Source organism: Sinocyclocheilus rhinocerous, unplaced genomic scaffold, assembly GCF_001515625.1.
Source record: "Sinocyclocheilus rhinocerous isolate Xijiao unplaced genomic scaffold, SAMN03320098_v1.1 scaffold192, whole genome shotgun sequence".
NCBI classification, from domain to species: Eukaryota; Metazoa; Chordata; class Actinopteri; order Cypriniformes; family Cyprinidae; genus Sinocyclocheilus; species Sinocyclocheilus rhinocerous.
In genome coordinates, this window is record NW_015627892.1 from 575,626 (window position 1) to 591,569 (window position 15,944).

The 15,944-nt window shown below is 39.2% G+C and overlaps 1 protein-coding gene across 5 annotated transcripts in view; it reads right to left on the reverse strand.

Moving 5' to 3' along the window:
* The window catches only part of nsmfa (NMDA receptor synaptonuclear signaling and neuronal migration factor a), a 36,409-nt gene extending 26,199 nt beyond the window's left edge, over nt 1–10,210 (reverse strand). For all 5 annotated transcript variants that reach the window (XM_016548234.1, XM_016548237.1, XM_016548235.1 and 2 more), the window contains exon 1: nt 9,933–10,210. In XM_016548234.1, the coding sequence (XP_016403720.1) occupies nt 9,933–9,966 (34 nt within the window). In that variant the 5' untranslated portion in view covers nt 9,967–10,210. The remainder of the gene's footprint in view (nt 1–9,932) is intronic.
* Between the last annotated feature and the right edge of the window lie 5,734 nt (nt 10,211–15,944).

Sequence of the window (15,944 nt, forward strand, 5' to 3'; positions counted from 1 at the left end):
CATCAGCCAGACGTCCCAAGCTGAGGGAATTATCATTATTAATAAAATATCAGAAGAAATACAGGAAGATAAGAAGGAAGGAAGGGGAGCGAAAGAGAGGGAGGGCAAGAAAATAGGTAATGGGTAAAGCGAGATAGAAAAAAAGAGGAAAAATAAAAAGGGGAGCCACTAGGTGAAGATGAAATAATAAATAATAAAAGGAAGTCAGCATGCTTCTAGAATGTGACTGAAGGTGAAACAAGAAGAGGAAAAACTATGTAAATGTGTGTGTTTTGAGGCTGGAGAGGAATGTTTCCTGTGACTCCAAAGGGTCAGAGAAACAATTAAGGTAGGTGGGAAAAAAAGAGAGCTGAGAGGAACATTAAACATGAAAGTGTATGAAATGTGGTCAGAGAAGATACAAGAAACTGGTGGAATTCAATACAGCAACATAGTAATTTCCAGTCTGAGATACACAAACATTCTCTCCACCATTCAAAATAAAACACAAAGTCTACATGGATCTGCACGTTGTTTTCTCTCTCTGTGCGTGTGTGAGTGTGTGTGTGTCTGTAATTATTATTCTCAATGGCAATTCCTTATAGATTCTCAATTTTGTCTTATGTTTTTTGTACTAGTATATTTTGGGAGGGTGTGCTTAATAGTCATGAAAATAGTGCAATTTATCTTATACATACACCGCACTAATACACTCCTGTTCAAAAGTTTCTTTCAGTTTCTTTTCTTTTGAAAGAAATGAACACTTTTATTCATTAATATGAAATGTTACTTGAGCAGCAAATCAGCATATTAGATTGATTTCTAAAGAATCATGTGAAACCGAAGACTGGAGTAAGGGCTGCTGAAAATTCAGCTTTGCCATCATCATAGCAATAAATTACATTTTAAAATATACTAGAATAGAACACAGTAAATGAATGGATGAATGAATGAATGAATGATTTACTCAATGTTAGTTTATTTCAAACCTATTTTATCCATAAAATGAAAATCAGTGGCGTCCAAAAGTACTTTCACTGAATACCACAGAAGAAAATAGGTCACAGAGGTTTGGGACAACAGGATCATCTAGAGCAGATTTCTCACTGCAAATGCTTTAGAGCTCTTTCTATCTCTTTGCTTTCAGCAGTGTTACTCAACAGAAGTAGCACATAAAAGCATGAGCACAGTAGGAGGGGACGGAATCCATGACAGTGCACTCACACACACACACACACACACACACACACATAGCAGGCACTCATGCATGAAACGCACACACTAGAAAATTCACACTCTAAGCCACTCTCAAACACAGGACTGTCATAATGCAGTATACTGTTGTTGTTTTTACACCAAATCAGTTTAAGTTAATCACATGGCATTTACAGCATTTAACATAATTTGTAATGAACTGAAAACATGAGCAAATATGGCAGATTTCAAATCACTCACACTAGCCGAGCATCTGACATTGAGATGAATGCTAATGCTAAGAGATAGAAAGGTATCATAATTAAAGGAATAGTTCACCCAAAAATAAAAAATTTGCTAAAAATGTAATCACCCTCAGGCTATCCAAAATGTAGATGGGTTTGTTTCTTCATCGGAACAGATTTGGAGAAATTTAGTATTACATCACTCGCTCACCAATCGATCCTCTGCAGTGAATGGGTGCCGTCATAATGAGAGTCGAAACAACTGATAAAAACATCACAATAATCCACAAGTAATCCATACAACTCCAGTCTATCAATTAACCACTTCTGCATGTTTGTAAGAAATTAATCCATCAAGACATTTTTAACTTCAAACCGTCGTTTCCGGCTAAGCTATGAGTCCTGTATCTGTAATATTGCTTTCTTCAGTGAAAAAGTCATTTAATCTGAATCAGGAGAGAAATACACACAGATCAAGCAATGGTTACAAGTGAAAACGGTCCAAACCGTTCTTGGTGGATTTTGATGTGAGAGGACAACAGGGGATGGACTTTCACTGGAAGAAGTGTTATTACAGATTATGGACTGGTATTTTGACCAGAAGTGACAGTTTAATATTAAAATGCCTTGGATGATGGATTTGTTTCTTACAAACATGCATATTTTCACTTCACAAGATGTTAATTGATGGACTGGAGTCGTGTGGATTATTGTGATGTTTTTATCAGCTGTTTGAACTCTCATTCTGATGGTACCCATTCACTGCAGAGGATCCATTGGTGAGCAAGTAATGTAATGCTAAATTTATCCAAATCTGTTTAGATGAAGAAACAAACTCATCTACATCTTGGATGGCCTGAGGGTGAATACATTTTCAGCAAATTTTCATTTTTGGATAAACTATTCCTTTAAGTACGAAATGATTTAGGAAAACTTTATGGTCTAGACTGCAACGTCTTCTTTTTAAGACACTTCACCAAGCAGACGCTTCACTGGCATTTTTCCCAGAGATCTTTATGCATTTCATTCAGGCAGGTCTTTGAGAACAATTATAAGGTGAGTGGATAACATGAATTTAATATGAGCCCGGGGACAACCGAACAGTCAAGCATTTCTGATCCTTCGGACACATTTTCCTCTGATATATTCTGAGCTTGTAAAAACTGCAGCACAGCTAATAGCATGTTCTTGTAAAGCATGTTTGCACAGCATATGGGACCTGTGCTTCGGCACAGACCACAGATTAAAATGTCACCCTCCTCCCTCTTCCACGGTTTGAGAGCCGAGCTTAATGATGCCTGGAACCCTCCTTCACCCTGAGTGCACCCTCTCTTCAACTCTCACTCGACCCTTTTCTCTCTCTCTTGCATAACAGCAGAGACAACAATGTCAAAGGCGTAATCACAGAGCATCAGAGTCATCCCGAGATCTGCATTATCTCAAACGGTCAGACTAATTACAGGACACAGTTTCATCTCCGCAACCAGACAATAAATAGAGCAGGAAGTGAAGGAGGGAGATGCAGCATGTTCCGACTGACTTCTTATAGAAGTATATAAGACGTGGAGTCTCTTCACAAAGATGTATAATTAATGATGTTAAAACTTTAAGGCAGACGATTTAGCAGTTTTGCATAGTGAGAGGTATTATCTAGGATTTGTTCATTTAGCATGTGGATAAAATAGGATTTAAGTCAAGTCTAACCTACTGAAAAAGTGAGAGTTAACTCAAAAACAAAAATTCTGTCACTATTTACTCAACCTCTTGTCGTTCCAAATTTGGATGCTGTTATTTTTTTTTCTATGGAACACAAGGTTTGTTTTCTCCATACAAGGCCCATGTGAAAAGAAGGGCATAATAGAAAAAGGATTTAGGGAATAGTTAGTTAAATGTCAGTCTGGTCCTTACAGAAAAACAATCAAATGGTTTTAGAATACTTGAAATTTAGAGGTCAATCAAAATGGTTTCTTAAAAAAATGTATGATAATAATATATATTAATAATTAATACTTCTATTCAGTGATGATGCATTAAATTGATCAAAAGTGACAGTAAAGGCATTTACTGTACAATGTTAAAAATTCTATTTTTAAAAAATGTATCACTTTTTTTAACAACAATATTGAGCAGCACAACTGGTTTCAAAACTGATAATAATAAGAAATGTTTCTTGAGCACCAGATCAGCATATTAGAATGATTTGTGAAGGATCACATGACACTGAAGACACACAGAAAAGGAGTAACATTTTAAAATATAGTAAAATACAAAACAATTAATTGAAATTGTAATAATATTTCACAATATTGCAGTTTTTCTGTATTTTTATCAGATAAATGCAGCCTTGGTGAGCTAAAGAGATTTATTTCAAAACATTAGAAAAGATCTTACTGACTGATAATCGTCCAAGTAGATATAGTTATTAATGGTTATTGTCATAAACTGTCATAATAACAATTAAAAATTTCTCTTTTTGTTAAGCTTGTTCTAGTTCCAGGCAGAGCAGCTTGACCAAAATCAGCATGTCTGTACCTCAGACTGCAATTTGTTCATTTAAGATGATCACCGGCTGATCCAATTTAGCTGGACTAGGCTGGTGTTTCAGCAGTGTTAATAAATAGCTGATTTAAATGTCGACCCAATGCCTCCTGTGGCCTGTGCCAAAACCCCCCCAAAGCTATATAAGAAAATCTTCATAATTTCCCTGCTTTGATATTTAATATGAAAATACAAGCTATTTTTAACATGCTAGAATGAGGGTGACATGGAAGGTTGCAGCTCTAGATCCTTTCTGGGAAACTATATGAGCACATCTGAAATGCCAGCATTCGGCAGATTTATCCGAGGCCCAAAGATCAATGAGTCAGATCTCATCAGCCTGCAGTGAATAAAAACACACTGAAAAGAGCCTCACTTCCCACTCGATAGCTCAGACTAGGCTTCAGATACTGCAGGCGTGAGAGAATATCTGGGATGCTTCCTTAAAAGGTCCCATATAGGTCAATGGATTTCTGGGTCTGTTTTAAGCGCCAGAGATAGAGATTACACAGCACAACACTTCTCATTATGTTTCCAGCAATAAATAAATAAACATTCCTACTTTCAACTTTGGCCCAGGGTCTGTCTGGAAAAGATGGAATGAAATGGAAAAGAAAGTCATTTTCCTAATCTTATTTGAGTGTTTTTCATTAAAAATTTTCAAAAATCATTAAAATAAAAATGTAAAAAGAGGCAAAATTGTATAAGATAATAAGACTTGTTTTCAGGTAATATCTTAAATTAAACATTTTTTCCTACCCACTGGCAAATAATCTGTTCCTGTTTTAAGCATAAACCTCAATAGTTTAGTTTGGTATATTTATGGTTAAAAACCCAATATTCCAGTAATAAATGTAATTCAAAATATATTCTAAATATATTCTTTCAAAAAGCCTTAATATCTGAGCAAAAAACAACTTACGCAATATTGCCTCTTTTTGCTTCTTAGACATTTTTGCTGGAAAACAAGACAAACTTTAGTTTTTTTTCCAGTGAAATAACTTATAGTACGGCTGTTTTGAGAAGTTTTTACACTACACTGCAATCATCCAATCAGAGTGAAAAAACACTCCTAACGTCATAATAGTGTGACATCTCACTGAACGCTCAGCCAGGACACAACATTCAGTTTGGCAGTGATTTTAAGACATGTCTGACTGCTTATCCCTAATTAACATCTTCATCTAATTCTGCTATGCCCTATTTTCCATTCTGATATTAAGGATACACACTATAAACAGTATACAGCAAAAGAATAACCAATGGATCTCTGAATGTTCCGGTACATTTAAACCTTATGAATGCAAACCTTAACTAAAACCCAAAGGATTCACGAAATAGAAATATGCATGTATCTATCGAGATGAGACGGCATGATAGCATAGCCGGTGACTCAGACTCTCAGCTCATAAATCAGAGTGGATGAGCATCAAGTGGAACTCTGCAGATCGCTCATGATTAGCATACAAACACTGTACACACCAGGCTCTCCATGCTGACCCAGTGGCCCTGAAGGCACCTAAAAATGACTCAGAAACACACACACACACAAAAAAAGAAAGACCAACAGGAAGAACCCATTACATAAGGCATATGAAGTGATTCTTCTTTTAGTTAATCTTGATGCACTAATATAACAAACTAAAACATAAATTAATAAAAATGACAAAAACAACTAAATGATTACAATTTTAATTCAAATGAAAATAGAAAAATAAAATCTAAATGAAAACATTAACAAACTATAATAGCATCTCGATACTAAAATATCACTGGTTCGGAATGAATGACATATGGTGAGTAAATTATTACATAATTCACATTTTTGGGTAAACCATCCCTTTAAAAATAACCCATTGAGGGGTTCAAAACTGCAATCCTCTTTTAGTTACCAGCTCAGATCTTATCCAAAGAATATGTTTCGTTTCACACTTTGAAGGATTATTCAGAGAAAACTATTACAAATGCATGATGTGGCCAAGCTGAGAAGAATTTAAAAGTAGAACAGGTTGAGAGCAGGAATAGTGTGTCGGAGTGGGCCGGGGTACTATTGATCCTATGTGTATTCACAGAACATGGTCCACCTACAGATTTCACTTCTGAACAGCTCTGTGGTCATGACCCAGTGTCTGAAGGAGAGGAGGTTACCAGAGACCGCCTTCACAGGGTGCAACAGTCCCCCGGACAAAGCCAAATCCAGGGGGTGAAAGGGAGGTTCAATAGTAAGTGAGCACAAAGCGTGCACATTATTCTAAACTGTGTTGAGAAAGCAAAAAAAGAAAGACCAACAGGAAGAACCCATTACATAAGGCATATGAAGTGATTCTGAGAAGAAAATAATATTTATTGCTACACAGCTTAGGACCAATAGTTATTTTAAAAAAAACCTGAAAGCTTAAAGGGATAGTTCACCCAAAACTTAAAAGTGTGTCATGATTTACTCACACGCCGTTCCAAGTCTTCCATTCAATAAAAGTCAAAATTGTTTGGATCCTAACGTTCTTCAAAATATCTTCTTTTGTGGAAGAAAGAAACGCAGTGCAGGGTTGGAACAAGGTTATTCTAATTAAATAAAACAAACTAAAATGATAAAAACAAAAACAAAACAAAAGCATTTTTATTACTTGAAATAAAATTATTAAAATTTTTTATATATATATATATATATATTCACAGAACATGGTCCACCTACAGATTTCACTTCTGAACAGCTCTGTGGTCATGACCCAGTGTCTGAAGGAGAGGAGGTTACCAGAGACCGCCTTCACAGGGTGCAACAGTCCCCCGGACAAAGCCAAATCCAGGGGGTGAAAGGGAGGTTCAATAGTAAGTGAGCACAAAGCGTGCACATTATTCTAAACTGTGTTGAGAAAGACTATCTTTTGACATAAAAGCCATTTCTTTGACAGTCAACTAATCGCAATATGACAATGATTTAAATTCGGCTTTGGCTGACAATTATTCTACAGCACAACACCTCTTTCTTTGCTCAAAAACACTATAATTTACAAGCTATAATAACAGTAACAACTGCCACAGGGCAATGACTAATTCCTTTGCAAATGAGCAGTTTCTTCCTTCAGGGCAGTCTGAATACTGTCTCATTACTCCAATGCAGCTGCTTTAATTTTAATTCAAGGCATTTTAGAGGCTCTTTTGTTTATGTTGATAGAGATGGACCCTAGAGCAGTGATTCTCTTTTTGACTCCAAGATTTGAAGGCCAACAGAATATCTGCAATATTTCCGACAAAGCTGCTCATTTTCAAAAAAAATAATTTACAGAAACCTGGAGTGAATATACTACAATAATAAAAAATAAGTATAATATCATTTGAGATATATAAAAATGTTAAAACTCCAGATCATGAGAACCACGGTACTTAAAAAATAAAAAAATATGATTTCAGCTAAAAACTTGATTTTTAGCTGTTTCAGCTTATTTCAACCTAGTTTTGTATAATTTTTAATAATTTTTAATAAAAAAAATCATCTTTAAGCCCCCTTAAACAGTAAGTGTGCTGATGTCCCCTGGTGGGTCCTGGTCCCCAATTGAGAACTACTGCCCTACAGCTAATCTAAAACTTTCACTAATTAATTGGTCATGATTAATGAAAAAAGATGAATATGCTCAGCATACAGTATGCAAATTCCTCATGCATTAACATTAATTAAAACTCCAGATCATGAGAACCACGGTACTTAAAAAATAAAAAAATAAATAAATATGATTTCAGCTAAAAACTTGATTTTTAGCTGTTTCAGCTTATTTCAACCTAGTTTTGTATAATTTTAAATAATTTTTAATAAAAAAAATCATCTTTAAGCCCCCTTAAACAGTAAGTGTGCTGATGTCCCCTGGTGGGTCCTGGTCCCCAATTGAGAACTACTGCCCTACAGCTAATCTAAAACTTTCACTAATTAATTGGTCATGATTAATGAAAAAAGATGAATATGCTCAGCATACAGTATGCAAATTCCTCATGCATTAACATTAATATTGCTAATATTGCATGGCTCAAAACTTTGTATGAGAGTGTCTTATCATGCCGTTAACATGTTGTGTCTGTTTAGGATTCTGTCTACTGTTGTTCTGTTACATCGGTCATTTCTACTCAGCATGCAAAGCCGTTCGCATTGATATACCTGCCCTGCATACCGAACAGCTCAGGCTTATGACACACACACATAAATGCACCGAGGTAAAGGAATGCCATCCCATTCATTACTTCAATCCGTGCCTGAATGCTTTACGTCTACAGCTGGATTTTGACAAGGTCATTTCAATGGCAGCTGCAAAGTTTTTCTGCTCGAATGCAACAATCTAATCCATTCTGCCTGTGATCAGTAAGGATGCAATGACTTACAGCATCCCTGAGGCACCTGGGCCAGACGTTAGGGTGAGAAGGTGAACCTCATGCCATGTTATAAATTATGACAGATGTGATACACATGAGCTAAACAGACACTAGTTATGTAATAACAGGGCTGTAGTCAAGACTAGCAGTCAATATGAGCTTTTCATAAATAATAATGAAATCAAGCCAGTATTATGTTGTCTTAGAATAACGTGTTGATTCAGTGCCTGTGGTGGCTGAATCATACTCTTGGTTACAAGACCGGCAGTTTTCCAATCATTATATAATTCACTGTGACACAGGAACACCAGGGCCAGCACGAGTCAGTCACGGATGATTGACAGATCGAGTCAGTCTTGTGCATACTTGCCTGTTGCAAGTGTATCAGGAGTAAAGGACAGTGTCAATGCCTTGATCTAGACAAGATGATGACTCTTTAGGCTGCCTTGCTGGAAAATCCATCTTAGGCTGGTAGCCTTTAGCTGGTCAAACATGGTCTAAGCTGATTGTTATCATTGGTGAGACTATCTTAGACCAGCAAACCAATTTAAGGTGGTCAAGATGGCTTTAAGAATAAGACAGAAGTTTTAGATGGATTTTACAACAGCATTCTCACAAATGTGAAATTTCCGTTTATGAAATAAACAGTTTACTGAGAGACCTCTGTGTTTTTCTACTCTCAAGAGTAATTAACAAAATAAATGAATAAGTGTATATATTAAGTAAGTTGTGGGATCCTTTACTTAAAGGTAAAGGTAGGTGAAATTCTTCATTTTTCCCCCAAACTTGTATGAAATCTATTTTCCTTTGCTGAATATAAAAACAGAAATTCTGAAGAATGTTTTTGGTGATTGAACATGTAAAGCATGCAAAAGCACTGTAATAGTACAATAACCATAGTATTGTGTGAGGAACAGATCAAAATGTAATTTGTTATTCACTAATAATAATGTTCACTTCCATTGAGCTGATCATTGAATCGCCGATATGAACTTGAGAGCCCTATCAGTAATAAAAATGATTCACTGGAAGATTCAACACGCATGACATTCCGAGTTCTGTCATGTTGCTTACTCTGATCAAATATTTACATTAAATGAAGTCGCTTTCGTTCTACTCCTCACATTCTTTATCGTATGGCTCTCACAGACTTTTATGATACTTTTTAACATGATATTTTTATGGCTTGACATTTTCATTCACCAGATATTTGCATATAAAAGACACAGATTGTCCGCAAAATACATACAGGTCTGGAACAACATGAGAGAAAGTAAATGATGACATAAATGTCATTTTGAGGAAAATCGTCATTTTAATGTGAATATCAATGTACTGAATTTTCGCGTTCAGTAGATAAATGAAATAGTAACGTTAACAAATACACTCGTATTCGGGACGTCGGTCTTCTACATGACCGGTTTGCTCCGACAAATATCACGGCTGACCTTTCTTTTCTCGCATGAATGATAGTTGAGATCCCCACGCGCCGTTTTGTAACTTCACCGGCAGTGTGCGCAGAGCTCTGAAGCCACACGTACGAATGCAGAACTGAGCTGAGCTGAAGGGCTTCATGCGGTGCAGAACCCAAAACGAGTTCAGATAAAAGCAGACACTCACCTAACTTTGGCTGCCACCGAAGAAATCGCATCATTTCTCAGATTCTTCCTTTTGGACACTGCAGTTCCCATGCTGACATGGAGACAACGCTTGCAAGAAAACAGCACATTCCAGATGTCAAAGCATTGAAGAAAACGCGTGAAAAAAATGATTGAACACGTTGGTTTTAGGATGCGGATCCTTCTGCCTTTACATGAAGGTCTTTTTATAGCATAACACAAAATTCTGGAGGAGATGCGGGACAGAGGATGCTGCCGTCTCCTCTGGCTAGTGTCAACTAGTTAAAGAAAATACACACGCACGAGCAGGTCCCTCCCCTCCTCGCTCTCTCTCTTCATTGAGATGAGAAAGATACGATGGCTTGAAGAGTGTTTATGGTAGTGGGAGTGCATGAGGGTTCAGACAGGAAACCCAGTGGGACCATATATGGAGCGACCACTCCTCCAATTCCACCCACTCTTAAAGCAAGTCCAGCCTAATGTCAGGTACAGAATGAGCTGGAGTTACCGGAACACACGCGCAAATACCGCAGTACTCATAACGTTACCAGAATCATAATGTTATTATACGGGCATAAATATGTAGTTCAATAATGGTAAAATACTGTACATAATGGTTTATCTATCTATCTATACTCTGTCTATCCATCCATCCATCAGTCTATACTCTCTGTCCATACTCTTTGTCTCTCCATCCATCTGTCCTACCATCCATCTATCCTCGCTGTATATCCATCATCCATTCACCCGTCCATCTATCTATCTATATACTGTCTATCCATCCATTTATCATCCATCATCTATCCATCTACCTATACTCTGTGTCTATGCATCATTCATCCATCCATCCATCCATCCAGTTATACTCTGTCTATCCATCGATCATCCATCATCCATCCAAGCTATCTATCTATCCATCTATCTATCCACCCATCCATACATCAACCCATACTCTCCATCCTGTCTTCCCATCCATCCATAATTTCCATCCTGTCTACCCATTCATCCATACGGTGTATCCGTCCACCCATACTCTCCATCCTGTCTACCCATCCATCCATCCATCCTCTCTATATCTATCTATTTATCATCTATTTACCTGTAAAAATTTTATATAATCTAAAAGAATGCTTCAAGTGGTAATGTCTAAATTAATTGGTACAGCATCATTACAGGTACCTAATGACGTTTGTCATTAAGGAACACCGAATTATTTTGCTGTTACAATAAAATGTCAAAACCATTTTACTCCATATTAAAATACAAAAAAAGAAAAAAGAAAAATGAATAAAATACATCATAACAATGCACAAAGTACTTGTTAAAAACCATAATCATTTAAAAGTCTAGTCTACACATATAGGGAATAGGTGATGTCCTCTATTTTTCTGTTCAACATCTGGGGATTGTCAGTTTATCTGAGTTCCTTGTCTGGCGTCCTGTCAACTCCTCCCTGAATGGTGGTAGCCAGTCTCTAAAACTAGACTTGTATAGTTTCCTAGCAAAATCAAGACACAGTTGGACTCGTCTCTAGTGTGCACAATCTAAGAAGGGAGAGGGCATCAGAATATCCTTGATACCTTTGACCCAGTATAATTTTACAGACCTGTTTCTGCACCCTTTCCATCCTTTTAACTTGATCGGTAGTCAACAAACTGTGCCAAACAGGTACTGCATACTCTAACACAGGGTGCACATACCCTGTGTAGATGATAACCAATTTTTGATCTCGAACACCAAATTTCTTTAGCCAGAGTAGAGCAAACCGCTTTCTGTTGGCTGAGGACAGCATTTGATCTACTTGACCATCCCATTTCAAATCGCTCTGGATTGTAACCCCTAAAACTTTAAAGGGGTCATATGATGTTGCTAAAAAGAACATTATTTTGTGTATTTGGTGTAATGAAATGTGTTTATGCGGTTCCACATACTGTACATTATTGTTTCTCCTCTATGCCCCACCTTTCTGAAACGCGTCGATTTTTACAAAGCTAATCGTTCTGAAAAGCGAGGTGTGCTGTGATTGGCCAGCTATATCTGTTTCATGTGGGTAACATGTAAAACCTTGCATTTTTTTTTTAGTTGAGTTTCATTATGTTTCTCTACCCAGATGCCAGGATCATTCAACGCCTGTCCGGAACGCCATCTTCATAGAGAGGGCACTAAGTCCAACTGACTGAAGGGGCTCAAATGGATCTCTCTGTAAGGCCTGAAGGACCACTTCATAATCCCAAGAGGGGATGAGGCACGGCCTTGGAGGATTCAACCTCCAGGTGCCTCCTAGGAATCTGATAACCAGATCATGCTACCCCACCGATCTGCAATCTACAGTGTCGTGATTTGCTGCAATAGCGGCCAAGTACAGCTTGAGTGTAGAAGCAGACAGGTGCCTGTCCAGGCCTTCTTGAAGGAAGGATAGCACAGATCTGATGCCACATCTCAGAGGATCCTTCTCATGGGAAGAACACCAATTCACGAATATGTGCCATTTCAGGTCGAATAGCCGCATAATGATATTCAATGATATCCCTAGCCTGCGCAATGATATTCACCACTGTGGTTGAAAAGACCTCTGAGTTTCTCCTGGTCGCATCCAGAAATCAAACACGGAGGTTCTAGAAATCTGGGTGCGGGTGCCAGATTGTGCCTTCCCCTGGGAGAGGAGGTCTCTCCTCAGAGGAATCTGCCAGGGAGGAGCTGATGCTAACAGCACAAGGTCTGAGAACCAAGTCTACTTGGGCCAATAATGTGGCACAAACAAGAGTTGTTCCATGTCCTCCCTGACTTTGCACAGTGTCCATGCAATGAGGCTCATTGGGGCATATTCGCATAGACCTGGGTCAGCTGTGTGCCAGTGTGTCCATTTCTAAAAGGGGCCTCGGTCAGGTAACCCACATTGAGCAATGGATGGATTCTCGTGAGGACAACAGATCTATCTGCGCCTGACTGAATCTATTCCAAAACAGCTGGACTGACTAGGGGTGAAGCCTCCACTTACCTTGGAGCGTGACCTGCCATGAGAGGGAGATTGCTACACGATTGAGGTCACCCGGAATGTGAGTGGTACGCAGAGACCTGAGTCTCTGCTGGCTCCACAGTAAGAGATGGCGGGCGAGGTGGGTGCCTCAGCGCCATGCCCATCTCAGGACTCAGGTATGAAGCCCGTGGTGAAGCAGTCTCATATGCATCAGTCCCCTTGGCGTAAGCATGGCTGAGGATGCCATATGCCCCAGGAGCCTCTGAAAGTATATGAGAGGGACTGCTATCTTGTACTTGAGCGTTCTCAAGCAGTTCAGCACAGACCGAGCACAATCCTCTGAGAGGCGTGCTGTCATAGTGACCAAGTCCAATCTATACAGAAAAAAAGAGATACTCTGCACAGGGAAGAGTTTGCTTTTCTCTGAGTTGGCCCAAAGCCCCAATCTGGCTAGGTGGTCGAAGACCATGTCCCTGTATGTGCAAACCAACTCTCACGAGTGAGCTAGAATGAGCCAGTCATTGAGAATGAGAATGCGAATGCCCACTTCCCTAAGAGGGGCAAGGGCAGCCTCCATGACTTTCGTGAAGATGCGAGGAGACAGGGACAGGCTGAAGGGAAGAACTTTGTACTAATATGCCTGTCCTTCGAAGGCAGACTGAAGAAATGGTCTGAGTCATGAAAGCACACGTCCTTCAGGTCTATTGCTGCAATCTCAGTACCTGACACGTTAACACGTGTGTTTGAGGGTTCGAATTCTGAACGGGAGCTTGTAAAGTGGTAACAGAATGCCACTGAACTTCAGTGGATTCCTGGCGAACTGAATTGCATAGCCAAGCCGAACGGTCGCACTGTGGCTTGTCTGTTAGGTCACTCCACTCAATCCTGATGCTCTCTGCTGCCTGGGTAAGCATGGCTGCCATCTGAGCGTCAGGCTCAGACCAACGCACAGCACCCAGAAGTGCCGGAAGTGCCATCGTGAACTCTGAATGAGAGATCGAACCCACGCTGAGGCAGGCTCTCAAACTCACTCAGAAACTCTACTGGAGAACATGTGCTGTTGGAGGAATGAGAGGTCCGTGGGAATTCATCCGGCGGAACCATTCCCGCAACATCTCCTTGCTCTCCTTCAGTGCACATCCTCGTGGCCTTGTACCCGGAAGTAGAAGGGCCAGGACAGGAAGGAGCTGATGTGACTCATGGTCTTTTAAAAAAATGCAAGCCACGAGCACAACGTGCCAATAGCCATGTCCTCACAAGAAGGACGTAAACCATCCACAAAAGCTGCTTCACTGAGCACAGCGATTGTGCCTGTCAGAGGGTGAGATGTACAAATCGCAACCAGAAGTACACAAATGGAAAAGCATGTTGTAAACACAAACAAATCCATTCATGAAGCTCTTTTAGAGAAATTTCTCTTTTAAGAGGAAATTTGCTCTCAAAGATCGCCGTTAAAGCACCCTGGGGTACTCTCACTACACTTATGTGTATGGGTAAAGGAGAAACCGCTGCTTGTGCCATAGATCCAACGATGAGGAGATTGAAAGGTGAATGCAGTGCTGCATCTCCCAGTGAGAGCTGGGAGATGCAGCAAATGCCAACACTGGCCTATTTATACCTGCATGTCCGGGGCGTGGCCAGCTATGCAAATTTTGCTTGCCAATTTCATTGGGCTTTTTCAATGATGTCAGAGGTGTCTGGCCTCCCAAGTGCAACCCCTAGTGTCGGAACTTCGACACAACATCGAAGTGACCAACTGAAAGGGAAGAATATATATTACAGTGCTTCTGGGTTTTTTCCGTGGCCGACACCATTTTTTTAAGTAAATAATCCGTGGTAGCCCTGGGCTGTGAGTGTGCGTGGTGGGACTGCCGATGAAGAAAAACAGAAATGAATGAATGACAAAATGCCTTTTCTTTAACACAGTACCGAGACATGCAGCACTATGTACAGCATGTGCTGGCGATAAAGCCAATATAATTAGTTAATTATCCTCACACAGACTGCAGTGGATGTTCACATCATGCACAGCTAAGCGTTACAGATTAATTATTTTAAAAAATGTATTAAAAACAATTCCCCACCTCTGCATAATAGACTTATTTTCCAACTGAATAAAAGATCTTGTTTACTACTGGCAACATTGTCTGAAGCCTGAAGTTTTAGCAAGAAATGTCCTCTGAGAAGACAAATGTAAAATGAAAAAACTAATCGCCTAATGCACAAACAAATGCACAAATTTGTGCTTTTGTGTCTTATCCTTTCAGGTGATGATGATGATGATGATGAAGGAATGGTAAAGCAATATGTTCTTCTGGACATGATGCCCTCATCTGTGCTCTGGACAAAGTCTCCTCTCTCACACACAGCTGGATCATTTTGAGGGGGGCACTGCTGTTCCCATCACTCACTGTCTGTTCCAAAACAAATAACCTAACAAGGTCAGCCAAAACACTCGTACTCCATTACTCTGCTGGTTCATTGTGTGCCAGAGCTCCTGCCACTGCTACATCACATTTGTGTATCGACAGCTGCTAATAATGGCATGTGAAATCTCATAAACTCCCACTGACACCAGCAAGGAGAGCTATCCTTAAAAACTGTTGTGATAATTGCAACAGAGAGACCCTTATCTTCACCACTTTGCATAATTTGAAACTTAATTTGAATAATGCAGTAATTGGTAATCATGTAGGTAGAACAGGCAAATTATCTAATTTAATTTGGCACAGCGTCTGTTACAGCAAATGTCTAGAAGAAACACGAATATATCTGATGGAATTATTCGAGAATTTAAGGAATTTTAAAGGAGACATATTATGCCCCTTTTTACAATATATAATATAAGTCTCTGGTGTCCCCAGAATGTGTCTGTGAAGTCTCAGCTCAAAATACTCCACAGATCATTTATTATATCATTTTGAAAATGCCTATTTTGAGTGGAAGCAGAAGCACGCTGTTTTTCGGGCCGGTCTCTTTAAATGCAAATGAGCTGCTGCTCCACGCCCCCTTTTCCAGAATAGAGCTGAGCCATTA